The 27,205-nt window shown below is 35.7% G+C and overlaps 3 protein-coding genes and 2 long non-coding RNA genes across 8 annotated transcripts; all 5 read left to right on the top strand.

Moving 5' to 3' along the window:
- The first annotated feature begins 424 nt into the window (after nt 1-424).
- LOC133676879 (exocyst complex component EXO70A1-like) lies at nt 425-11,271 on the top strand. Of its 2 annotated transcripts, XM_062098658.1 has the most exons (11): nt 429-678; nt 778-873; nt 974-1,179; nt 6,968-7,216; nt 7,885-8,023; nt 8,108-8,320; nt 9,020-9,225; nt 9,397-9,594; nt 9,684-9,783; nt 10,492-10,742; nt 10,871-11,271. In XM_062098658.1, the coding sequence occupies exons 1-11, from the start codon at nt 520-522 to the stop codon at nt 10,986-10,988; spliced, it is 1,935 nt and encodes a 644-aa protein (XP_061954642.1). In that variant the 5' UTR covers nt 429-519; the 3' UTR covers nt 10,989-11,271. The 2 variants fall into 2 exon arrangements, with proteins under 2 accessions (XP_061954643.1, XP_061954642.1); XM_062098659.1 differs by lacking the exon at nt 10,871-11,271 and having other exon boundaries at nt 425-678; nt 10,484-10,736.
- Nucleotides 11,272-14,890: 3,619 nt separating this feature from the next.
- On the top strand, nt 14,891-15,529 carry LOC133677558 (uncharacterized). Its single transcript, XM_062099637.1, has one exon. It carries the CDS (start codon nt 14,891-14,893, stop codon nt 15,527-15,529), a length of 639 nt encoding a protein of 212 aa, XP_061955621.1.
- A 972-nt stretch (nt 15,530-16,501) lies between these two features.
- LOC133677215 (NDR1/HIN1-like protein 10) lies at nt 16,502-17,332 on the top strand. Its single transcript, XM_062099111.1, has one exon. It carries the CDS (start codon nt 16,502-16,504, stop codon nt 17,330-17,332), a length of 831 nt encoding a protein of 276 aa, XP_061955095.1.
- Nucleotides 17,333-19,383: 2,051 nt separating this feature from the next.
- On the top strand, nt 19,384-21,221 carry LOC133677058 (uncharacterized). The gene is made up of 3 exons (XR_009835683.1): nt 19,384-19,888; nt 20,119-20,379; nt 20,787-21,221. It is a non-coding gene; the product is annotated as an uncharacterized LOC133677058 (long non-coding RNA).
- A 615-nt stretch (nt 21,222-21,836) lies between these two features.
- On the top strand, nt 21,837-26,405 carry LOC133677185 (uncharacterized). 3 transcript variants are annotated; one of them, XR_009835709.1, is made up of 6 exons: nt 21,837-22,955; nt 23,058-23,129; nt 23,231-23,419; nt 23,720-23,903; nt 23,987-24,071; nt 25,566-26,405. It is a non-coding gene; the product is annotated as an uncharacterized LOC133677185 (long non-coding RNA). The 3 variants fall into 3 exon arrangements; XR_009835710.1 differs by lacking the exon at nt 23,231-23,419; XR_009835708.1 differs by lacking the exons at nt 21,837-22,955; nt 23,058-23,129; nt 23,231-23,419 and having other exon boundaries at nt 23,438-23,903.
- Nucleotides 26,406-27,205: the final 800 nt, after the last annotated feature.

Below are 27,205 nucleotides of genomic sequence, written 5' to 3'. Positions count from 1 at the left end.
ATTTAATATCAGCACATTAATTAATTTGAAATAATTAAAAAAATAAAAAAATTTTAATTTTTTTTAAAAAGTAGGTCTTAGTTTGAGACCGAAGCATACAGTAATAACAATTTTAATGAAAAATCTTCTTCAAAACGACATCATGTTACCCTTCAAAATATAGCAAGTAGCCTTCGGACAAAAATACCAACAGATATGGATAGAGACTAATTCATGGTAAGCATACGAAAAAAAAGAAAAAAACATCCATCAGGAAATAAATTTACGAGTGCATGGAAGGAACCAATCTTCATCCTGGTTTAAAAAAGAAGAGGAGGAAAGTGGTGCACAAAATGACAAAACAGAGGGATGTTGTTAGGTCAAGGGTCCACAAAAACCTGGCCCACTCATTGACTGGAAAACAAAAAAAAAAAAAACCCAACAAATTCCCTCTTTCCCAAGAATCCTTCGTAACTACTTCATGTTTTGTCCCTTCTCTTCCCCTAAATCCTTCAACAGAAATACAAACCAACACGAACAATGGGGGTGCCTCAAACAATGGAGGCCCTAAGAGAACGAGCTGATTTCATTAAAGAATCGTTACAAAAAAGCCAAATCATTACTGATAACATGGCCGCCATTCTTGGCTCCTTCGACCACCGGCTCTCCGCCTTAGAAACTGCCATGCGTCCCACTCAGGTACGTTAAGAATCATCCCAACTTTTCATATTTCTGTTTTAACGGATCTGCATTGTTGTTTGTAAAGGAAATTTTCTTCTTCTTCTTCTTCTTTTGTAGATAAGGACGCATTCGATTAGAAGAGCACATGAAAATATTGATAAAACATTGAAGGCAGCAGAGGTTATTTTATCTCAATTTGACCTCACGCGAAAGGTACCTTTTCTTTTTAAAAAATAATTTCTAAATGATGTTTTTTTGTTGTAATATTATTAATTAATTAGTCTGGATATATATCTGTATTTGAATGTTGTAGGCAGAGGCTAAGATATTGAGAGGGCCACATGAAGATTTAGAGAGTTATTTAGAAGCGATTGATCAGCTAAGAAGCAATGTGAAATTTTTTAGCAGCAATAAGAGTTTTAAAAGCAGTGATGGTGTGCTTAATCATGCCAATCAATTACTTGCTAAAGCTATTTCTAAGCTTGAAGAGGAGTTTAGACAGCTTTTAACAAATTACAGGTTCGTCTTCTTGGCTTCTTGTTTTTGTAATGAAATCCTGTTATGTTTTGTTCCAAGAAATGGAGAATGACATAGAAGTGTTGGGAAAACTCGGGACAACTAACCGGATCAATTAAGCGGAATACATTCACAATTCACAAGTCCCAATCCTTTTTCCCTCTTTGTGCAGTAAAAAACAGATTCAAACAATGATCAAATATAATGCAAATAATCACACAAATTAACACCAAGATTTTTACGTGGAAAACCCGATGCGGGAAAAACCACGGGACCGGAGTCCACCTAAAAACTTCCACTATCACAAATAATGGGTTCACAACTGTTCTTCCTCAGATTCAACTAAGGGATACAACATATATATCATCAAGAACTAATTCTCGGATTACAACAAGATTAAAGGAGAATTATTTGAGAAAAACTCACAAAACTGACAGCTCCGTTTTCTGTCAAAACGGCCAGCTTCCACACCACCAATCTTCGATCCAACCGTCCAGAATGAAGAGAAATGTGTCTAGAAGCTGCTGTCAAAATCTCAGCCCGATCCAACGGTGAACGAGCTGGAAATCGAAGAACGAACACAGGCTGCTCTGCTGCCTCTTCTTCTCTTTTCTCTTGTTTTTCTCCCGTTTTTGCTACTACCTCTACAGTGGCAGCTCCTCTATTAATTCAAAGAGACAGCCTTGCCTTGCTGTCTCTTACTAATTAATGTGGTGGTCCCACCATCACATGGTGCGGGACCACACACAACAAATCTCCCCCTCACGCACCATGTGAGGAATTCGCCATATTGGCGATCAACATGTAAGCTTCAATTTAGGAGGCTCTGATAAGCCTGCTTCCCTTCTACAAAACTCAAACTTCTCTCTCGGTAGAGGTTTGGTCATCATATCTGACACGTTGTCATCAGTATGGATCTTCTCAACAACAAATGACTTCATCTCCATAGCATCTCGAATCCATTGATATCTAACTTCAATGTGCTTTGACCGAGAGTGAAAAGTAGGATGCTTACTGAGATGGATTGCACTTTGACTATCACAGTGCAACACAAAGTTCTCTTGAACTAGGCCAAGTTCATGTAAGAACTTCTTCATCCATAACAACTCTTTGCCCCCTTCAGTAAGAGCAATATATTCAGCCTCTGTAGTGGATAATGCCACACATTTTTGCAACCTTGATTGCCATGAGACTGCTCCCCCTGCAAACTTCATCAAGTATCCTGATGTGGACTTTCTAGAATCAACATCACCAGCCATATCTGCATCTGTGTATCCATCCAACACAGGTTTATCATTACCAAAACATAAGCTGAAACTAGAAGTACCTTTGAGATACCTGAGTATCCATTTCACTGCTGACCAGTGTTCTTTACCAGGATTGGAGAGGAACCGACTAACCACACCAACTGCATGAGCTATATCCGGCCTTGTGCAAACCATGGCATACATCAAGCTACCAACTGCGGATGCATAAGGAACCTTTTCCATCTCATCTCTTTCTTCATCACTTGAAGGACACTGCTTAGAACTTAGTTTAAAGTGGCTTGCAAGTGGAGAACAAACTGGTTTGGAGTTGCTCATGTTGAATCTCTCAAGTACCTTTTGGACATATCTCTCCTGAGATAGCCAAAGTTTCTCCTTCTTCCTGTCACGTGTGATCTTCATGCCAAGAATCTGTTTTGCCGGTCCTAAGTCTTTCATTGCAAAAGACTTGTTTAACTCTTCCTTCAACATCTGAATCTTCTTAGCATCATGGCCAACAATCAACATATCATCCACATACAACAGGAGAATAATAAAGTTTCCATCTGGAAACCTTTTCATAAATACACAATGATCAGAAGTGGTCCTGTCATAACCATGATCCACCATGAAAGAATCAAACTTCTTGTACCATTGTCTTGGAGCTTGCTTTAATCCATATAGGCTCTTTTTCAACTTGCAAACTAACTGCTCTTTACCTTTTGCTTCAAAACCTTCAGGCTGCTCCATGTAGATTTCCTCATCTAAATCACCATGGAGAAAGGCAGTTTTCACATCAAGTTGCTCAACTTCAAGATTCAAACTAGCAGCTAAGCCAAGCACAACTCGGATTGAAGACATCTTGACCACTGGTGAAAAGATTTCTTCAAAATCAATACCCTTCTTCTGACCGAAACCTTTCACAACCAATCTTGCCTTGTACCTTGGCTGTGAGCAATGTTCATCAATTTTTAACCTGAACACCCATTTGTTCTTGAGTGCTCTCTTACCTTTAGGAAGTTTCACTAACTCAAAGGTATGGTTTTCATGCAAGGATTTCATCTCTTCTTGCATTGCTTTCAACCACTCACTTTTCTTCTCATGTGACATAGCTTCATCAAAGCATTCTGGCTCTCCCCCGTCAGTAACCAGCACATACTCATGAGGAGAGTATTTGGTGGAAGGTTGGCGAGGTCTAGTTGACCTCCTCAATTGTGGCTCATCTGGAGCTTCCTGCATAACCTGTTCAGGAATAACATCAATATCATCATTAGCTGATTCAGGATCACCAACTAATGGCTCATTAAGAAAACCACCATTTTCATCATTTTGCAAGTCTCCCCCATGATTAGCAGGCATCAAAGATAACTGTGGAGTAGGTGCTGGATTTGAATTAGATGGAATAAAAGTAGTAGACTCTGTTTTCTCCTTCAGTTCAAAGTCTTCAATGGTTTGATCTTCAAAGAAGATAACATCTCTGCTTCTCACAATTTTCTTCTCCTTTGGATCCCATAACCTATAACCAAACTCATCATCTTCAGAGCCCAAGAAAATACACTGCTTTGTCTTGCTATCAAGCTTAGACCTTTCATCCCTTGGAACATGTACAAATGCTCTACATCCAAACACTCTCAAGTGTGCATAGGAAACATCCTTTCCTTTCCAAACTCTATCTGGAACATCAAACTCAAGAGGAACTGATGGAGAAAGGTTGATCATGGCAACTGCAGTCTTCATTGCCTCACCCCAAAAGGACTTAGGCAGCTTTGCATGAGAGAGCATACATCTAATTCTTTCAACAATTGTTCTGTTCATTCTCTCAGCCACTCCATTCTGTTGTGGAGTCTTAGGAACTATCTTCTCTAACTTGATGCCATGTTCCCTGCAGTACTTCTCAAAAGGACCCCTGTATTCACCACCATTGTCTGCTCGAACACATTTCAGCTTTCTACCAGTTTCTCTTTCAACTCTGGCATGGAAATCCTTAAAGACATCAAGCACCTGATCTTTGGATTTCAAACAAATAGCCCAAATCTTTCTGGAGTGATCATCAATAAAACTAACAAAGTACAATGCACCTCCAAGAGATTTATCAATCATTGAGCAAACATCAGTATGAACTAAATCAAGAACATGTGACCTTCTATGTGAAGATGATCTTTGAAATGCAACTCTATGTTGTTTACCAACTAAACAATGAGTACATGTGTTCAAGTTCATACCTTTTAAAGGAAGGTAATTCTTCTTGGCAAGGATTCCAAGGCCTTTCTCACTCAAATGTCCAAGCCGCTTATGCCATAAATCAGTAGAGCAATCTTCAATTGCATTTACCTCCCCTTTGATCACCTTGGCTTGTGACATGTAGAGACCCATCTTCTTCCCTTTAGCAACAATTAGGGAATTTCTGGAGAGCTTCCATTTACCATCTCCAAAGTAACTGTGATAGCCTTCTTCATCAAGAGTACCAGTAGAGATCAAATGTAGGCGCATATCAGGCACATGCCTAACATCTTTGAGTAGCAACTTGCACCCAGTATTGGTTTCCAACCAAATATCTCCAATGCCCACAACACTAGCCATCCCTTGATTTCCCATCCTAACTTGACCAAAGTCACCAGCAGTGTAGGATGTGTAAAAATCACGTCGGGGTGTAACATGGTAAGAAGCTGCTGAATCTGCAACCCAGGTGGTATCTTGACATGCAAGATTAACACAGCCATCATCACACACAATGGCAACATCACCATCAGATACAACTGCAGCTGTACCATTCTCTTCATTCTTGTCTTCATCTCTACCCTTTTTATCTCTTTTATACTTTCTGCAATCTTTTTGCATATGCCCAGGCTTGTCACAATAATAACACTTAAAACCCTTCCTTGACTGAGATCTTCCTCTTGGCTTCCATTTGCCTTTTCTATTGATGGATTCTCCATCTTGCTTGCCGTGAGAGAACCTGCTTTGACTTCTCCCTCGACTTTCTGTAACAAGTGCATGAGACTCGGAAGTGCTTGTCCCTTTCCTCCTCTTCTCTTCATTGAGGATACAATCCTTCACTGTTTTCAAAGTGAGCTTTCCATTCGGAGTAGAATTGCTAAGTGACACTACCAAAGTCTCCCAACTATCCGGCAATGAACTCAATAGGATTAATGCTTGCATTTCATCGGCTAACTCAAGGTTCATCAATGACAGCTGATTCAAGAACCCTTGGAATACATTTATATGCACTGAAGCATCTTCCCCATCTCTATACTTCAAATTCACAAGGTCTCTAATTACAAAAACCTTGTTTTGTGCACTCTCCTTGGCAAATGTTTCTTCCAACATCTTCCACACTGTATAACAGTCATGTTCTTGAGAAATATGATTAATGGACTTAGAAGATACCCATTTTCTAACATTAGCGGTAGCCTTTCTATTTAGTCCATTCCATTTTACATCATCCATGTCATCAGGCTTTATTCCTTTACATTCAATCGGCAAAGCCAAATCATTGCAATATAAGTGATCCTCCATCATTGTTTTCCACAGAAAATAATTTGAGGAAGTGAGCTTTATCATGCCCGAATCTTCCTTTTCCATTTTAACTGCACAAGAACTCAATCTACACAACCAAATGCTCTGATACCACTTTGTTGGGAAAACTCGGGACAACTAACCGGATCAATTAAGCGGAATACATTCACAATTCACAAGTCCCAATCCTTTTTCCCTCTTTGTGCAGTAAAAAACAGATTCAAACAATGATCAAATATAATGCAAATAATCACACAAATTAACACCAAGATTTTTACGTGGAAAACCCGATGCGGGAAAAACCACGGGACCGGAGTCCACCTAAAAACTTCCACTATCACAAATAATGGGTTCACAACTGTTCTTCCTCAGATTCAACTAAGGGATACAACATATATATCATCAAGAACTAATTCTCGGATTACAACAAGATTAAAGGAGAATTATTTGAGAAAAACTCACAAAACTGACAGCTCCGTTTTCTGTCAAAACGGCCAGCTTCCACACCACCAATCTTCGATCCAACCGTCCAGAATGAAGAGAAATGTGTCTAGAAGCTGCTGTCAAAATCTCAGCCCGATCCAACGGTGAACGAGCTGGAAATCGAAGAACGAACACAGGCTGCTCTGCTGCCTCTTCTTCTCTTTTCTCTTGTTTTTCTCCCGTTTTTGCTACTACCTCTACAGTGGCAGCTCCTCTATTAATTCAAAGAGACAGCCTTGCCTTGCTGTCTCTTACTAATTAATGTGGTGGTCCCACCATCACATGGTGCGGGACCACACACAACAAGAAGTTATGCTAATTGTTTAGTGTTTTTGATCTGACTGTATGGTGCACTCGAAAAGTCTTGTTTTCTGGTGTTTTGAAACGAGTAATGAATCGAATATTGGACATGGCGATGACTTCTGCCGCTGAAAAGTGTCAATTAATTGTGAAAGATTGATTGTTGTTGTGTGGCTGATGCAAGCTTTGATTTATCATGATCCTCAACAATGCTTTTGAAATAAGTTAAGAATTGTTTCGAATGACAGCAAGCCAGTGGAACCTGATCGACTTTTTGAATGTCTTCCCAATTCTCTACGTCCATCATCATCAGGATCACCTAGGAAGCATGGTGATGATAACAGCAAGAGCCCCGCTGAGCACCAAGGGAAGAGCTTAGAAAATGCTGTTTACACTCTTCCAACACTTATTCCGCCAAGGGTTATTCCATTGCTACATGATTTAGCTCAACAAATGGCTCAAGCTGGTCACCAACAACAGCTATTTAGAATCTACAGGTGATTTTTTCCCTTTCTTTTTGCTGCTGTTATCATTGCTCATGTTGTTCATTCTTAGACCTATCATAACTAGGTTGTCTTCTGTCTTACAAGTTCTCAAGACAAATACATGTCAGAAGATTGACTTCTTCAAATTCTGGTGTTTTTTCCGTTTACCGCTAATAACAAGCTTGAAACTTGGAATATAAAAAGGAATCTACTTTGCTCTGCCATTGCTTGATCCATGTTAAAAACATTGAAATTGGAAGAAAATTTTAGGTTGGTTATTTATGGGTAATCTCTCTTGAGTAATCTAGTGTAGATTAGTATAAATTTGAACATACTTCAGTTTTACTCTTCAACAATGAGTGGTGGACTTGTCAATGCATATAAGTTTGGAGAATCTCTACCTGTCTTTGCTGGATTTAATAGGAAATGCAATTAATTTAATGGAAATCTAGCAATATAGTGGTCACGTTACTTTTCAAGACACGAGTAATGAAAATTGTTGCTTAACAAAGAGGCAATGGAGGAAGAGAACATCGGTTTTATTATTGAAATGATTATTCGCTAATAAATTACATGTTAGAACAAAAGTAAAATTTCATTCTGATTCTTATCATCATATGGTTCTTACTATCATTGACTTTGGAATTTTGATGATGATAGTTGCTGTTTTTAAACTCCAGGGACACTCGTGCTTCAGTTTTGGAACAGAGCGTCAGGAAGTTAGGTGTTGAGAGACTCAGTAAGGATGATGTCCAGAAAATGCAGTGGGAGGTCTTGGAGGCTAAGATCGGGAATTGGATACATTATATGAGGATTGCTGTGAGGATTTAGCTGTTCTATTGTTGGTCTTAAGGTTTCTTTTTGTTGTTTGGTTTCTCAATTTTTTTTTCCTGCTTGGAACAGGTCAAACTGCTGTTTGCTGGGGAAAAGAAACTGTGTGATCAAATACTTGATGGGGTTGATTCTCTCAGGGATCAATGTTTTGCTGAAGTCACTGTAAACAGCGTGTCTGTGCTTCTTAGTTTTGGGGAGGCCATAGCCAAAAGCAAAAGATCACCTGAAAAACTATTTGTTCTATTAGATATGTATGAGATTATGCGGGAACTACACTCTGAGGTATGGAAGCTTTTACTAATTGCAGCGAAATATTATCAATACTAAATAATCATGTGAATTCTAAACAGTTTTAGTGGATAACCCTGTATGGGATTTGTCTCATTTATCAACAAGGTAATGAATCTACGATGATGGTTAAAAGTCATTTCAAGGCGAGTTTTTCTCAGAATTGAAACCATAAACCATGAGTCGCAGATGTGCATGAAATGAACTAGAAAATGAAATGTTAAGTAAATAAAAACCCTATATATGGGGAAGTAGTCTTACAGTGGAAGAGATGAAAAGGGGGGAAATTGAGATGCGATTTTCAATGGAACATGGTATGCAAGGTCGCCATGGAGCTCACAATCCATGGGGATGAAAATCCATTTCAAGCAAATTGAAATGCATAAAGAGCCTGCGGATGTAGCTTCAAGTATCGGTTCTTGGTTATTTGTTAGAAAAGGAGACTAAAATGACATTTGGAATATAGAAAACCAACTGTTTTCTTTATGATGGAGCTAACGGCATTTCACTGTTATTTTTAATCACAAAGCATTAGAGAAACGATACTGTATGAATCCTATGGTGGAAAAATGTTTAGACAAGTTGATTTCTCATTCTTCTCCTTCTTTGTCTTCAATTCTTCTTGATGTTTATGATCTTCTTTTGTTTCTTTTTCTCTGTTTTTCGGCTTGATGTTGGGGATTGCATCTGCAGATTGAATTACTCTTTGGAAGTAAAGCCTGCATTGAAATGCGGGACTCTGCATTGAGTTTAACAAAGCGACTAGCTCAAACGGCTCAAGAGACCTTTTGTGATTTTGAAGAAGCTGTAGAAAAAGATGCTACCAAAACTGCAGTTTTAGATGGAACTGTCCATCCTTTGACTAGCTATGTGATTAATTATGTGAAGTTTCTTTTTGAGTAAGTTATTATTGCTGCATTTTCTTGTTTCTTTTCTGTCAATTTTATCATGACATTTTTTAATATACTTTCTTCAAGTCTGCTACTTGTTCATGAGATCAGAAGATCTAGAAATATTAGATTACTTTATAAATATCATGCATCTGACAGTTGCTCATTCAATTTGCGCAGCTACCAATCTACACTGAAACAGCTCTTTCAAGAGTTTGATGCAAGCGATCCTGATTCTCAGTTGACATCTGTGACTACAAGAATTATGCAGGCTATTCAAAATAACCTCGATGGGAAATCAAAGCAGTATAAAGACCCTGCGCTGACTCAACTATTTCTCATGAACAACATTCACTATATAGTGAGATCTGTGCGGAGGTTTGTTTTATATTATTTTTGTATTTTATATAAGAGGCGTTGATGATCTGTACATGCTCTGCCTGCCACCTTTTAACATCCAAGTACAGGTCAGAAGCGAAGGATTTACTGGGTGATGATTGGGTGCAAATACACAGAAGGATTGTGCAACAGCATGCTAATCAGTATAAGAGAGTTTCTTGGGCAAAGGTTTGTTTTTTTAACTAGACTTATTCTGCATCAGAATCTCTTTATTTTCCTTGACAAGGATGCTGGGGATATCACTTGAACCCGCTAATACCATCTTCTCAGGATTTTTATTTTTATTTTTATTTTTTTTTATAGATATGGACCTATTTATTGAATCTTTATGTTGATTTGTATTATTTTATTACTATCACTCGGTGGAGCTTTAGTTATCCTTTATAATAATTACAACTGCCCGATATCTGCTGTACAAGTATCTACGCATCTCCTTTTTGCTTATCCAAGTTAATCTTTACTCTTCCTTGAAGATGTCTTCATATCTAGTGAAGATTGTTATCTTTTGATGGGAAATGTCTGGATACCTGCCTTAGGATCAAGTGGCCTAGACTCCATCCTCTACTTTGCATGTCATACTAGACCTACCAAGAAACTTCTCCAGTTGCAATGCTATTTGTGTTAGTTTTGGAATCACTCGTTGCAGCGTTTAGTGGTGACATCTTCGTGTTGACTGCTTAACCTTTTGTCATAAGAAATTGCAACATCTTGAATTGCTCCTCTTTTCATCTAATTTAGGGTTGGCAAATTGTGCGTATAACTGATAGGAACTAGTTCCCACCCAAAATTGTATTCAGTTAATTGGTTTCTAGTGAGATTTTTTGTTTTCTCATCAACAAGACTTCATGTTAAGCAGTTCGTGTCTTAGATGTGCAGATTCTGCAGTGTCTCTCTGTTCAGGGTGGTGGATCAGGCAGTGGTGGTGGGATCGGAGGTGATGGTAGTGCCAGTGGAATTTCGAGAGCAGCAGTGAAGGATAGATTCAAGACCTTCAATGTCCAATTTGAGGAGCTTCATCAGAGGCAATCTCAATGGACCGTTCCTGACTGCGAGTTGCGTGAGTCGTTGAGGCTGGCTGTTGCCGAAATTCTCTTGCCCGCATATAGGTCTTTCCAAAAGCGTTTTGGGTATGGTTCTCATCCTTCTGACCTGCTTTTTCCTCTTCTTCTGGCTTCTACTCATCATTTTATATGAAAAGAATTCATCCTTTCTTTCTTTCACTCATAGGAACAAACCCTGTTTTGCATTGTTACAGGCCTATGATCGAGAATGGAAAAAACCCTCAAAAGTACATTAGATACTCTCCTGAGGATCTTGATCACATGATGAATGAATTCTTTGAGGGCAAGACATGGAATGAGCAAAAACGGTAAACATTTGCTAGAACGAATCTAGGTACATGCCACCATTTATATTCTTGTACAATTACAAGGTCAAATAATAGGTGGCTTGATATACTCGTGTCACGATCCGCATTAGGGTTGGATTCTTCTGCCAAAGTTTTGCTGTTATTTTCCAACTATCGAGTCTGAGTATGTGTCATTCAAGGCATGCATGCATATGCACACTCTGTACTCACAAACTGTACAACCTCTCTCCTATGGGGATAAACAAATGAAAACAGCTGCTATTTAATAAGAGTGTATACATTTTTCATGCCCTTTTCTTTCTGTGACAAATTACTCACTGCTTGGGAGCTCCAAAATCTATAAAACCCGTTGTTCGGTTCAAATAACAGAGGACCTTGCTGAGGGGAAAGGTAAAGCGGCAGGTCTTGGCGGTTGTGTTGCCGTGAATGGGAAAGGCATCCTGTCCTGAGGCGTTCTTGAATCTGCTCACACTCTTAATCCTCACATTTCTTTAGCAGGTGTTCAGGGGATTATTATTGTTTCCATGTTATCCTTGGAATAAGAAATGACTTGCTCTAATAACTTTGAACCAATGAGCCTCCATAATTCTTTAACCAGTTAGATTTTGACACCATGATTCCAAAGGTCCCTTGAAGAAATAATTCGAAACTTTCCAGCTTTTCTGAATTTAATTGGTACCCTAAAACACACAAGTTACATCTTCCAATTTTTTATGTACATTCAGTGCGAATGAGTGAGTTTTTTTACTCAAGTATTGCCCATCAGCCCTTGTCCTAAATTTTTTGGCTCCGCCGTAGTGGGAAGAAACTAATTTGCTCGCCATCCCATGGCTCCTTGTGGTTCACAGATGCCTTCTCTTCCTTTAGCGACAGCAACTTTCGGACGTCAAAAATTATCCTATAGCCAACTAGATCTTCTAGATAGGTTTATATCTGGGTTTGCCATCGTCAGTTGTGGGGTGTCAAAAATTATCCTATAGCCAACTAGATCTTCTAGATGAGTTTATATCTGGGTATGTCATCGCGCCATGGCTACTGCTTGATGATGCCAAGCTAGCAAGCCTCTGTCCAGCCAAAAATGGTACCAGAGCTTATATCAATCCTCATCCTACAGCTAGCGTCAAGCATTCTTATCTTAAAGCCTCAAACAATCTTTCCCGAAACACTTCGCTGTTATCTGACCATTTTGAAGACGCCTACATATAATGGCCAAAATGATAAACAAATTTCATGTTAAGTTATAAATAATTCATGGCTTCTTCAGGTGATCTTCAATCCAAAAAAGTGAAAGCCTATGCTAATTACTCCCCATTACTTCCTATCAGCGCCAACCATTCTCCATATCCTTCAGGGTCCAACGAGTCCTGGAGCATCATCAAAATCGTTCCTCTCTTTCTCCCCGCCTTATTTTCAACAATAATAATCGTTAAATTGTCACTAGACATGATCATGATGTATTCTTTAGACCCGGAATCTCCCACAATCCAGTTCAACTCTCTCTTCATTTCAGGAACAAATTTGGCTGCAAAATGTGGATCGAATTTCACAACCTTTAATCCTAACTTGGGTTGGATATTTCCTTGGAAGGATCAGATAGTTACATCTTTTTATGAACAAGATGATGCTCTTTTGACAACTATTGTTGAAGGGTTTCATTTGAGGTTGATACAGCAAGAAAACGTGTATATGGAATTTGAAACAAAAGGATTTGAGGGTGATCAACCTCTTTTGGACTATGCAGTAACGAGGGAGATTAAGGAGGAATTTAAAAGAGTGGATTGTAGAGTTTTACTGTGTTGGCTACTTTATCATAAGGCAGATTATATAAGGTTTCGGGTGGATAAGGATTGTCGTTATAAATCCTTAATTGTTTATGTTTGAAAGGTTATGTTTTAAAAATATTTTTGAAAAAATTTGAAAATTTTTAATTTATTTTAAATTAATTTTTTTATATTTTCAGATTATTCTGATGTGTTAATATTAAAATAATTTTTATTTTAAAAAAATATTATTTTAAAATATTTTAAAATAAAAAATATTTTAAAAAATAATTATTTCCAAACATCGCTAAACATTGTTTGATTCTTATTATGTTACCGATTGATGAAATATGACAAGATATGCCTGAAAAAGATTATAAGTAATTAGGCAAAGGACACAAAGAGTTCGATGCATCGAATTGATTAAGTGTTGGATTAAATTTCTTACAATTTATTTGATTTTCCTTTTTTTTTCTTGAGAAATTGATTGTTTTCTAGGAGAGGATTTCAAGTTTTTTTTTTTTTAATATGGATGTCTGAGCCAGTTTATGCATATCTCAACTAATTTCACGAGTTTTAAAATTAATGACCATGTAAGCTTTTAATAATTTTGAGATTTGTGGAACTCGAATTGATAACTTCAGGTCTTTTTAGTTGGATTAATGAATATTTTAATTTGAATAATTTTTCCCTTCTTTAATAATTAAATTTTGGAATCTATATTGGTTTAAATTTGAAGATGAATCGAAAGTATATTTATCATATTTCTCACATTGATGCTAATTTGTCATCTACGATTCTTGAGACAGCAAACAAAAACACATCAAGAAGTTTTGGTCCAAACAAGGAGCAACACAAGTTTTTTTTTTTACCCGTCCCCATGGATTAACATTTAACTCCCTAAAATATCTGGGGTTAAATGTTAATTTTCTGAACTTTTCTGCACATAAAAAACACTAAAAAATAAAGGAATTAAATATATAATAATTATTTGGAAATGCAATTAAAATTATGTATAATAAAAATTTAAATATAAATTTTCATTTAAAATTATTTTTTTATATTTTAAAATCATTTTAATGTGTTAATATTAAAAATAAAAAAATAAAAAATATTATTTTAATATATTTTTAAATAAAAATCACTTTAAAAAACATAAATTCCAAACTATGAAGCATTATTAAAAGGGTGCTTGACAGTATGGTAGTAGTTGTTTTTCAAATAATTTTTTGTGTCGAAATGCATGTCAATAATTTTTTTTTTTATAAAAATTATTTTTGACATCAGCACATTAAAACGATTCAAAACATACAAATTATATTAAATTTTAACCAAAAAAAATTAAAATATTTTAAAAACACGGTTTGTATCACGTTTCAAAACATGTTATAAATCACAACCTTAATCTGAAAAACCATCAAGGAAAACAAATCACGAGAAGGGTAAAATAGTGAAAAAAAGCCCCATCGAAAACCGTTCCCTCCTAAAGAACATTTGAGAAAGTTACAAACCGTTGTGACCCAGTACGTATATTTGTAAACATTATTTTCTTCTCACAATTTGAAGTTGGTGGTTATAGTCTTCTAATCCGAAGCAACACCATCATCATCAACAACTACTTTTGTACTATGAATTCATAAATCTTGAAAGAAAAAAAACAAGTTCAGTACTTATAAGGTACGTAATCCAACAATATCTTTACAAGTTTTTCTTTTTATTTATTTTTCTCAAAATCTTCACTGTATTTCCTACGTTAGAATTATGTATTGAACCAATTCTGAAAGAGGATGGGACGTGAATTAAAGCCATGATTTCTATATATCTTCATCTTTTTTCCATTTCCTTCTGTTTTCTGTTGATTTCTTAGTTTTTTTTTTTTAAAAAGAAAAAAACAAAGAAAAGAAAATATCACAATGCTATATGTGTTATTGTATGGAGTGGATAAAGATTTCTGTGTTAGCATTAATTAACGTTGTTAGAAAATTCCGGCCCTATTAGATCATAAATCTCAAGAGGATTGGATAATTAAATATTACCATCATCTCTTAAAATCTTGATTCCTTTCTAGTATGGTTTTTCCTGGAAGGATAGAGAATATTACAGGAACTGAAATAAATCAACGCTCATTGTTTATGCAGAAAGAACAATGGCGTCGTTGAAGTCTCAAGATTGTGGAAGCATTTGCCAGCTTGCTCTTTTCTTGCTTGCCGTGTTGGCCGGAATAGCAATCATCACCTTAGGACTTATGATGAATTCAAAGTACAGTCCACGGACACAGAAACAGCCTCTAGTGATCAGACTCAATTCCTTCTCTGTATCAGACCTTAACGTATCGAATTCCATATCTGGGGCCAATTGGGATGCCATGTTGTTGTTCGGGAACCGGCATAGTTATTTTGAGATTTCGATCGAAAGTTTTGAAAGTTTTGTTTACTATTACCATCAAGATGCTCTGTCGTGTGCATTAGTGGAGTCAATTCATTTGGGCCCCAAAAAGCAGAAATTGGTGCAGATCAAATTTAATGCCTCTGGGTGTGGAGGGGGTGAACAACCTTTTGTTGAGGAGAGGGTTCTGAAGGAGATAAAGAGAGATGGAGATAATGGAACTTTGCATTTGGGGTTGGTGTTGAATTTTCAGGCTTCTTATAGGAAAGGGCCTTGGTCTTGGGTCTATTGGCTGAAGGCTAAATGCACTGACTTGGACGTGCTCTTTGAAACTGGTCCGGGTGCTGGCATGATGATCGGTGATGAGCCCAGAGCGTGCTCGGTTCCATTGCTCAAGTGATCATGATGTTTCTGTCACTTCCTTCCTTGTTCTTATTCACTTGTTCTTTTCATTTCTTTTCCTTCGTATTGAGTTTCTGTCTGTTTTTAGGAATACTACTGCTGTAATCAATGCAATTTCTATAGCAGTTTTGGTGTTGCTGCCACGAAAATTTCAGACAACCTACAGGGCTGGGCACATCATGGAATCAAATGCACCTAGTCCTATCTCCAAAACTAGCCGCGAAGAAATTTTGTAACCTGAAGGCCTGTTCTCGACAGATTCATTCTGGACGTGGAAATCACACCTACTTATAATCCTCGTATAGTTTTTAAGCAAAAAACTCTAGGAAATTTGCCCATCACTCGTACAAGTTTTCTTGGCCATATCATGCATCAACTTTGTTACTTTGGCCGTATCTAACATAATGATTCAACTTTGTCACAGTAAAGCATAAAATTTGTTAACCAATACCCATAATTTACTATTTTCAATCATAGCAAGTGATAAAAAACAGGAGCAGCATTTATTCAGCCATGCATTTGACTACACAATAAGCAATACAATATATCTGTTCTCATCGTAGAACCATATATGTAAACGTAAATGTCATGAGCTTTTTTGGAAACAGCCAAGATTGCGCATCTTCTTACAAACATTTTTTGGATTTGATTTTTTTTGCAATGCTCCTCTCAATTCCTTGGAAGCTTGAGAAATGTGTATTACCTGTTTAACCTTATTGTATTCAAGTGCCAAAGAAAGAAAGGAAACCCAGCTCGATATGGCCAAATGCACCCGTATCATGTGACATGACAACCAATTCCATTTGAACATGTTAGCTTAATCGTAACACACAACACACAATGTACGCGGTTATGCCACCCCTGATTCTCTGTAATCTTTCTCGTTTTCTCCTTACTTCATCCGAAAAAATTAAAATCTCTGCCTCCTGCCTCTCTTGGGTTCAAAGAGAGACAATCAATTAGACGTACTATGGCTTCGGATTCCCAACAACACAAGTTACACAACAAGGGAGAAAGCCAACCATCTGAAAGCACCCTTTTTCCTTCAGGAAGACATAAGTGTCCTCCACCAAGGAGTTATCCTCCTACATTGGGATATGCACCACCACCACCACATTCAGCCTATCCACCGCCCGGTTATTACCCTTATGCGCGAGCACCACCACCAGCCTATTACATTAATTCCACAGTACATCAACAAGGATGTCAAAAGTCATCAAGTTTCTTACAAGGCATTCTGTCAACAATAATATTCTTGGTGATGTTTATATTTACACTCCAATTAATCATGCTGCTTGCATTGCGTCCTGAACTTCCTGTTTTTCACGTTGAAGACTTTTCTGTATTAAATTTTAATGCCACCATGCCTACCTTCACGGCTATTTGGGAAGCATACGTATCAGTTAAGAATCCAAATACCAGATTGAAAATAGACTTTGGTCAAATACATAGCCATATGTATTACGACAAAGATTACATCCTTGCTTCAGCTAATTCCCCTAAGTTCTCCATGGACACAGAGACAAGCAACGTAATACATGCCAAGCTATCGGCCAATAACACGGATAACTCGGTGGAGAGCAGGGTGGTGGATAAATTGGCCAAGGAAAGAAGCAATGGGGCGGTGGGTTTTCATTTTAGAATGGTGTTCTCGACTTCTAGTAGATCGGGTTCATGGTTTAGATCAAATCCTCGAAGCATGGAAGTTGTGTGTGAGGATATTAAAATTGCTTTTGCGGGTGCTTCAGGTGATGGGAATATTGCAGCCAGTGCAGATAGGGACTGCTTAGTTCTTAGCTAGTTAATTTGTATGTTAATATATATTTTATAAAAAGGGAAAAAAAAGTGGCCAATATATGAAAATGGTTTCTTTTATCCGTCAATTTCCTCTTAAGCTTCTTAATTATCATATCTGGAGATTAACCCATGCTGCGGTTGATGGAGACATAGTTTCGATGGTATACATGATAGATATAAACATGTTTTTAAAATAATTTCTATCTATATCATATATAAATTGATAAAAATATATCTTTTTTTATTGATAAAAAAAAACATTTATGAACTTTTTTTCTATAGATTTTGGTATTTTTAAGCTTTGATATACTCAAATTTAATAGTATTATTGTTTTAGGTAAAAATCTGTATGTTAGTGTACGTGTAAACTTACATGGCGTTTTAGTATTTTCACGTTGTATTTTTTATTTGAAAAATTGTTGGCATGTGTTCCACATACTTTAGCGAGTGGGCGGAGCTTGCGCCACTAAAAAAGTGCGTGAAACGCCTCTCGACGGTCAAATCTGGTGATATATCATCTAGATAGATGAGTAGACGTGCCCTCTTTCACATGGTAGAACGTGTGTAGACAGATTATGATTAGATTGCCGTCAGTGATCGATTGTTTGTGTTTTTTTTTTTCTTCTGACAACTAAAGTGAACAATTATTAGATTATTTATTTGTTGTTTGCTTGAGTTTGACAAAGGTTGCTGGATTCAAGTATCTTGGGTCTAACAACAATGTCAAACTCAATATTTTTGGGTCTTGAGTTTGGCAACCATGTTTGGTATCGGACCTAGGCACGGGTCAGCATGGTTGTTAGAACCAAACGCGAGTCTGCCAATATTTTTAGACCCCGACATGCGTTTGACATCGTTATCAAACCTAAAATTCTAGAGTCTGACACGACCGCTAAACCCAATTTGCTTGAGCCTGGCATGACCACCATATCTAAGAAGTCTAGAATATTTTCTATATTTTAATATTTTTTTAATATATATTTTTTAAAATAATATTGCTTTGCTTTGCTGTGAAGCGCGAACCAATATAATAGTATTTTACTATAGGTGGATCAAAAACTTTTTTTTTTTAAATTATTTTTTGTAACTTCCTGTTCGTTTTAACACGATATATTCAATTCACATTTTTTTTGGTTTAATTATTTATTGGAAATTCCGGACAAAAAGAAAATGAAATTAGTATGAAGTTAGAGATGAAAAATATTGTTACTATAATAACGACTCGGACCTTTTTAGGGTTGTTGGTATTCATGGTAATTTGGTCTTAAATTTTTAAATTGGGAACTTCTCGTGCTATTTTATGTTGTAAAAAATCTAATTGATAATATTGTTTTTAAAAAACTGATGATAAAACTCAAAACATGTTCAATTATGTTTTTTTTTAATGAAAAAAAATTAATTTAAACTTTTCATTATCACATGCGTAATATGTCATTTTTGTAATAAACTCAACATTTTTTTAATGAAAAAAAAAGTTGAGTGTTGTCATAATTAGTTTTTACTCCATTTTTATCATATTTATAAAAATATTAAAAAAATATTTCTAACATGATTTACCTAGTTTTTTGTAATTTTTGATTACTTCACATGTCATGAATTTAAAAATTTTTCTTTAAATTTCAGAAATACAGAAAACGGAGGGAAGATATTTTGTTTAGAAAAGAGGGGACTTGTACAAGATACCGGAAAGTTTTGGAAAATATATGGAAGCTATAGAAGGTTGTGGAATAAATTAGAAACAATTATGGAAGGAATATATTACCTAGAATAAATAAAATCACTCTTGTTTTAATTTTTATTGTTTTTTAAAATATATTTTTTAAAAATTATTATTAATTTCAGTGCATTAAAATAATCTAAAAATATAAAAAATATTAATTTAAAATTAAAAAATAATTTTTTAAAAAATATTTTTAAAATATAAAAACAAATATCCCTGAAAAGATGATAAATCTCATATAGAATCAGTTAGAGAATTAGCTTAATTTTTTTTTTAATCTAAATACTCTCTCCCAAGAAAAACAAAAAAAAAATCTAAAAAAAACAAAAAATTCACCCCTCTCTTTCCCACTCACTAGCGCGCGCGCGCGCAACGCTCAAAAAACCAAAAAGAAGACGCTCATCTCTCTCACCAAGTGATCTCTATCTTCCATAAACACACACACAGATAAACTAAGCTTTCTCTCACTCAAATCTCTCCATAAACCTCACTAATCACTCAAAATCTAAAAAAATAACATAAAATGGAAGCCTACTCCTCAAGCTAGACAAAGGAAGGAAGCAGAAAAAAAGAAAAAAAGGAGAAGAAATTGCAAGAAAATAGAGAAAGGGCTGAAACTTCCAACCGGCCGATCTACCACCTCCGAGAACGGTGAGATACACCGCCTGCACTAGATGGAAGAGGAAGCGTTTATGTACCTGCGGGCCCTTCACGCACTCCAAGAGCTCATAGGCACATGGAAAAACACGCCTCAAGCCACGGTGGTTCAAGCCGAGATGAACCTCCTATGAAACCACCGGTCACTAACAACCTTTGTGCTCATTTCATCCACCATTGAAGGTTGAATTCTTATGCTCTTAAACCCTAACATTTTTGAGCTTACTCTTTGAATTTGTGTTTGTACTTTAAGTGAACCGTAGAACTTAGATTTTTAAATTACATGTTGATTACTTGATTTAGTGATGGATCGTGAGCTTATTCTTTGAGTTGTTTGTATTTGAACCTTTAAACTTTTATTCTTTGATCATGTTTGGTCATTGAGAGCTTCAAATTTGAACTTCCTTTTTCAGATGGAATGTACATGGTGGAAATTGACCACGTTCTTAGACCTGGTCGTTATTGTGTGCTTTCTGGTCCCCCATTAACAATAAGAATGATTACGAAGCATTGCAGCGTCCTAAAGAGGAACTGGAGGAGGAAAAGAGGAAGATCGAAGAGGTTGCCAAACTTCTTTGCTGGGAAAAGAGGCATGAGATTGGTGAAATAGCTATCTTGGCATAAGAGAGTAAATAATGATTTTTTCCGTGAGCAAGATCCTAAACCAACTATGTGTAAATATTTATTCTCTAAACAAGTTGCTAGAAAGAAGCTTATCTTTGCTAGAAAAATACAAAACATTTTTTTTTCTGTTTTGGAATTTCTGCCCATTATTTCCAGGAAGAACAACATTGATATAGCAGATCCATGTTTGATTGTTGTTCCCTATTTTGCTTTCTTAGTCTATTTATTTTCTTTGGCCCTGTTTGAGTGGTTTGTCATCTGTTGCAATACTGATATCATGCCAATAGTGTTACCATTACTTAAGTTGCACACAACTACGAGGATGAGTTTCCATGATGAAAGATTTCAGTAGCTTGCGTATTTCAAATTATTCAGCATGAGAAATTCTCTGAAGTTATTTGCTTGAGGTAGAAAGCTGTTGCTCCATGCTTACAGAGTGTTTTTCATATTGTTCTAGGTACAAGAATGAGTAACTCCTTATCCTGGGACAGATGAAGTCACCGGTGCAGCATGGCAGCCATTTTCAGAGAAACTAAATGTTGTTCCTTCCAGAATATCCAGTGTCTCCATTCCAGGATTGTCAGTTGAGAAATTTCTAGAGGACAATCGAACATTAGCACTCAATATATTTCGTTTTAAGCCCTTCCCATTCATGATTCATGTTCCTATTATTCTCGGTATAGTTGCAAGTATTTTATGGTGCTGCATAATTTTTGCGTCTAAGTTTCATTATAGCCTTTAAAATTCCAGCTTCGTATGCGGGGTTATTGGTCATATAATTGGTGTTGGGGTTGTTCTTGGTCTTCAGAACAATGGTGCACTGTAAAAAGCGTATACCCTGCTTTAGATTTTTTTTTTAATAAAATGAAAATGCCTACAGATTTTCTGTAAATGACGGAATATTCTTTCGATGATTCTGTCTGTATTAAAAATCAGAGACTAAATTGTCAACAGAATAAAATCGTTGATGCTCAACTTTCCGATGACTGAATTCTGTCAGTGATTTTTAATACCAGCATGATTTTCTCTAAATGCTGATCGTCATTTCTGAGTGAAAAAAATCCTGAAACTAAACGATTTCTTGAAATGGGAATAGCTGCCATGGAAGCCCAGGTATATCCCGTTGCATGTGGTGGACAAATTACAAAAGTAATTTATCAAATTAAGTTTTTAACAACTGATATAAGTTAGATAAAATTTGAATAGGCACATAAACTTACTTTGTGCGATCATGAGTTGAAATGGAACTAATGTATCCGATTGGTAGTCCAAAAAATGGAGGGAAATGAATTCTTGCATATTGTAGAATTAAACTTTTTCTCTCTTTAATATGAGAATTGAATAATCATATGTATTTTTATATTAGATTATACATCAATCAAAATTATATTTTTATACTAATGATCTTAAAATACAATTCTCACGTCGATCCCATTTATCTTGTAAAACCTATCTTAAAAACTAAAAAAAGAAGAAGAGATAAATATCCTTAACAACTAAAATCTTGCTGTGTGGAATTTTTGGTTTTTTTCTTTGATTTTTCCTAGATTTTAAACATCTGTGTGTGATTTATACGCTAGCAAGTAGAGTGTTTCAATCAGGCTACGAATTTTTTGGTAAAACTTTTGTTAATGTCAAGTGGTAAATAGACTTTTTTTAGAACATACACGCTAGTTTTCTGGTCAGAGAGTTTTGACTTGAGGTTTGGAGGAAATGCATGTTCTTATGTCAAGTGTAAATGCTAGTTTTCTAGTTTTTTTTTTTTTGAACCTTTTGAAAGGCATGCCTGCTTTCTTTATTGTCTCAGAATATGCTTGAGTTGAGATTTGAAGAAATGCCTAATTTAGTGCTTTTAAGTCAATTATTGGAACGTTCATGTATAATATACCAATAAAACAATCATGGTAAATTAAGTTAGCATATGGAACTACATCTTTCAAAATCATATATATTTCTTAGTTCTTAATTCGACTAGCATTTTTGTATGTCCTGTTTATTCTTATGTAGGTTTTTGAACTGTGTCTAAGCTTTCTGAAATATTGATGTCTGTCCAAGTTATATGATTGCTGTTCATTGATATTTTAGATTTCTTCCATTTCAGCTTGTTTGATGCATGAAAGAACTGGTGCCCCGCTTTCTGAAATGAGTTATCTGAATAAGTAGACTTTACACTTTATATTGCTAGTTCTTAATTATTGCTTGTGAAACCAAAACATGTCTGTATTATAGGTTTTTCGCCACATTTTAATTTCTTGTTGGTACTGATCCTGTTTTTGTTTTAAAATTATAAATTTAGGTAGGCTATGATATGATAATACTGTGATGCAGTCACAATGGATGTATTTGTGCCTTATGGTTGAATAATTTTAGATCAGTTTAACATTCTGTAAGGGTTTTGACGTGTTGGCAAAATGCCAAATTCACCTTTGTTGTTGTATATTTTCTTACTAGAAGATGCATGTCAGGTTTCTTGAATATGGAAGAAGATAAGTCCTTATCAGAAGCTCACAGCTGATGCGCATGCTAGTTTTGTCCACATGAACAAGCTTCGGGCACAGTGCTGCATTGGAAAGTAGAAACGGCTTTAGCTTGCAAGATTCCATATATTTTTTCAACTCTCTTTTTGGTATTTGCTCCAGCATTTCATTTTTCATTTTACCCATATTCAGATTAACTAAAATTCTAGTGAATGCATTTCATAAATCTTGATTGGTGTGCATATATGTAGGACTTCTGATTGCTGCGTTTGAAGAGCGCAGGGATCTGAAGCTTGGTTAACCCTTGCCTGCTGCTGTAGAAGGTTTGCTTCTAATTTTGCGATTGCCTGGTGACTGTCATGCCAAGTTCTTTTTTTTACAGCCCTGATATGAAGTGGAATGTCTTTAAACATCCTTTCTACAGTAATTATTCCATCCCGAAATCAACCAGCCATGATCTGTAATATAAGCACCGAAAATTAATCTGTTGAGCACAAGAGCCAGATGGCCTAGGACATTTACTAGAGTGGAGATCTGAGATGAGCTACAAATATTAATATCATCGCGATTGCGCCATCTATTCAGGTGGTTGATGAGGCACCTTGAAATCTTGGTACATTGCTATTGTTTTAAGGATCACTTTTTTTTTTATATATAGATATGTGCGTAGGCAATTCATCTGCATATATATTCAATTGGTGCTACAGAACTTGAGGGAAAAAGCTGTTGTATATGGATCATGTTGTTGTTTTTATCTTATACTATTATTTGGATCATAGTGGGAATTTCATCTAGTCTACGTGTTGGTTAGTGCTATGTATCTATTCTATCGGTCTTGCTAGCTGATGGGAGACCTCTTGCTCATTCTTATCCTCAGCGTTGCTGCACTTATATCAGATGGTTGCTGTTGCAGGGAACTGTTGAGCTCCGTCCGAGGGCATGAGAGATAAAGAGGTCTTTGCATAGTTATGGAAGTGGAAGTTTGGTTACTAGTGGCACCCTAGCATCAAAGCAGATCCTTGAAAAGGTTTTTCATTTTTCAGTTCTCATACAGGACGTAGGTGTTACTAATAGCAGCCCACATGGATCGAAGAACTGTAAGCTTCATCAAAATTCAGTGTATATATGCTCTTCTAATTTCAGTGATCTTCTTCCGTTACCTGTTTTATTTCAAAACCAGGTGAACCTCCTCCTTTCGCAACCTCTAAGGATGCCGCTGGGGTAGAACTTGAACATGCGCTGATTAAATTCACATCAGTAACATGGTAAATATTGTTCAAATTACTGTTTCCCTTGCCATTATTGCTTCGAGTTCAAGTTCTTTAATTGTTTTAAATATTAATTATAATAAGACATTTACTCCACTATGGCCTACTCGACAAGTGGGGAGGAACCTGCCCTGTCATAAGTTTGCCTAACCTAAATAATCTGGCTTTTAACTTATCTTTTAAAGCTATGGTGCCTAAGGAAATGGTCCTGGGGCGTCTTCTATGAACATGATAAGATACCCATCACAAGAACTGGGCCACATTATATTGCCCCAGTAAGGCATGATTAAGACCCTGGTGGCTGTATTAGTATAGAGAGAGAGAGAGAGAGAGAGGATGGCGTTCTATCTCACATGTCTTGGAATGTTGTTCGTGTCATGATGAATGTTTGGTAGGAAACTTCCAAATGGATTTGGATGCGAATTGGAGTCCGAATTAGCAGATTAGTTCCTATTTTCTGATGGCAAACTGAAACTCTCCTGTGATTTATACATCATATGGGAATTATTGGAGTCTTTGGACATGAAAAAGGAGGCGAGAGAGAGGGGATTGAGGGGATCAAAATTATCCTTTATCATTCAGTCAAAAAAACCATACAAGTGTCAATTGTTTGAATGTCAAGGCAAATGGTCGGTGGAGATTTCACTTATTGTTTCGTTAAATGTAGAACAGAATCATTACAGAGCACTATAATGACCTCTTTCTAACTCCTCATATTCTTACGTTGCTTTGCAGTCATCTCCTCTGATGTGAAGTTCTTTCTAGCTTTCCAACCTTTCGTTCTCTTTAATTTTATAATTATAGCGACGAAAAACATCCAAGAGGTTCTACAACACGCTATTTAGGGTAATTTTATAATTATAGCGGAGAAAAACATCCAAGTGGTTTTATAATATGGGCTTGTTTATTTTTATATTTTAAAAGTATTTTTAAAAATATATTTTTTATTTTTTTAAAATTAATAATTTTTTGGTGTTTTCAAATCATTTTAATGTGTTGATGTTAAAAATAATTTCTAAACAATTAAAAAAATATTATTTTAATATATTTTAAAATAAAAAATATTTTAAAAAACAATTACTATCACATTTTCAATATCTTTTCTCTATCATCAATAATGACATAGCTAAAAAAATCTATAAAGAGTGATGCTAGATTACCATTAACCTTTTCCTCCCCTCATTAAGTACGGATTCAAACCTTTTTCTAGCCGATGTAAAAACAATACTTATAGGATCTAACCCTTCTTTGCGAGTCATTTTGTTGGTCTAGAAAAATATATTTTTAAAAAATATAATATAAATTTAAATTAATGTAAGTTAATTTCTTTAATATGTTATTTAAGATTTGCACTAAATAGATTAAATTTAATAATTATCCAAAAATGTATTATCTTTTACGTGAAATTTAATATTATTATATAATATTTGAGTTGTGATATAAATATATCTATTTTCTTAACGTGTTATTTTTTTTATTGTTAAAATCAAGATTATGCAGGGAAAAGATTATAAAATCAAACTGATGATTAAGAAGAAGAAAGAAGAACTGTCAAAAACAAGTCATGAAATTGATAGGGTCGGAAAGATAGAGATAATTTAGGATTCCAAGAAACCCTTTCTTTTATATTCCACACATTTTTTCCCCATCCTTTTCAGTTTGGAGTTATCTGCCATGGGAATTCCCTACCAATCAAGTGTTCTCACCGATGCCCTTTATTCCTGATCAAACCTGACTTTTAGGTTTTGTCTCTTTCACTAGCCAAGTTGCCATGTTGAGACTTTATTCTCGAGTTAAACCTAGAAACGAAGTCAGAGCGTGCTCACCACGCACAAATCACATTGTGACATCAGACTAGCTAGTCTGCCGTCGAAGATAGAGGTCTGAAATTCATGCTTCGAAACTTAAAAAGATGGGGATTTGAGAGGTTCGAAGCAGATCCGTTGTAGGGACTTCGGAAGTACAACAATATGGGGATCGGAATCAGCCTAAATGTCAGTGCTGCAATATGGCGAAGTAGAAGAGAAGGAGCCTCTCTTCCTTCCTTCCTTCCTCGGAGAGGATATTCTAATCAGCACTGGAATGAAGCTACCAAACGTACATGGAGAGGGATATCCTTTGGCTACTTTCTTCTCTTTATTTCTTTCTTTTTCTTCAGAATTAGTACACAGAATTTCTTCGGGCTATCCTCTTTGCAGCTCCTCAAATGAGGATTCTTTTACGATTCAAAATGTTAATGATAATTAAATTATCTGATTTGTATAAAAATAATTAAAAAAACCTTATTAATTTCAAAACTAATAGTTCAAAATAAGTATTAAAGCTTGTCGATATCGGATATTTTAATTAAGAATCCTTTCGGTATTGTAGTAACGGTTGTTTTTTATAACAATTTTCACTTTGGAACACATTAAATGAAAAAAAAAAATTAAAAAATATATATTTTTAATGTACAAAAATAAACTCTTTAATTCACAGTAATTTTATGGATTTTAAAAAGTCCAGCTATGATTCTCACTTCCAGAAAATTTCTTCATTCAGAGTCCCTTTCTTTCCCATCATTTTTCTCTTTTTACTCCTGTTCCCCCTCACGTGACTTGTGGAGTCAATCATGGTGTACCACATGCCGTGCCTGTTTCTTTCTTTCTTTCTTTCTTAATGAAATTTTTATGGCTAATAACTTGTGCTTAGCATCCAATCCTAAAATGCCCTTGCTCCGAATCAAGCCCGTGGTATTCTATCTCAACCATCTCCCAGTTTTCTATGTATCTCATCAGCCGATACATTAATTATGAAACGATTAGGAAATATGTTCAACGATTAATTATATTTTAACAGAACTAAATGCTTAAGTAAAGATTAAACGATTCTTTATATATATATATATATAATTCTGAGAAATTCAGTAAGTGCTCGATCTAATGACTGATAGAGTGAGTCTGATATGTTGGGTAGTCATATATCTAATTAGTTGGTTAGTCAATTTGTTCGAAGGAAAAAATCAATACACATGTGTCATTAGATGCACCTACCATGTTTTAAAAATGTAAAATATATCTGATCAACTCTATGATGCTAGATAAATTAATGACTCGTTGAATTTTAGAATTTAATAGGTAGATTTTATATAT

Source organism: Populus nigra, chromosome 17, assembly GCF_951802175.1.
Source record: "Populus nigra chromosome 17, ddPopNigr1.1, whole genome shotgun sequence".
NCBI classification, from domain to species: Eukaryota; Viridiplantae; Streptophyta; class Magnoliopsida; order Malpighiales; family Salicaceae; genus Populus; species Populus nigra.
This window is presented reverse-complemented; position numbering and strand designations above follow the sequence as displayed.

Bases quoted from the DNA above. Each gene is read 5' to 3' on its own strand.
- LOC133676879 (XM_062098658.1), top strand. From the start codon at position 520: ATGGGGGTGCCTCAAACAATGGAGGCCCTAAGAGAACGAGCTGATTTC. The intron at 679-777 runs GTACGTTAAGAA...CTTCTTTTGTAG, and splicing joins CTGCCATGCGTCCCACTCAG to ATAAGGACGCATTCGATTAG. The intron at 1,180-6,967 runs GTTCGTCTTCTT...TTCGAATGACAG, and splicing joins CAGCTTTTAACAAATTACAG to CAAGCCAGTGGAACCTGATC.
- LOC133677558 (XM_062099637.1), top strand. From the start codon at position 14,891: ATGGCGTCGTTGAAGTCTCAAGATTGTGGAAGCATTTGCCAGCTTGCT.
- LOC133677215 (XM_062099111.1), top strand. From the start codon at position 16,502: ATGGCTTCGGATTCCCAACAACACAAGTTACACAACAAGGGAGAAAGC.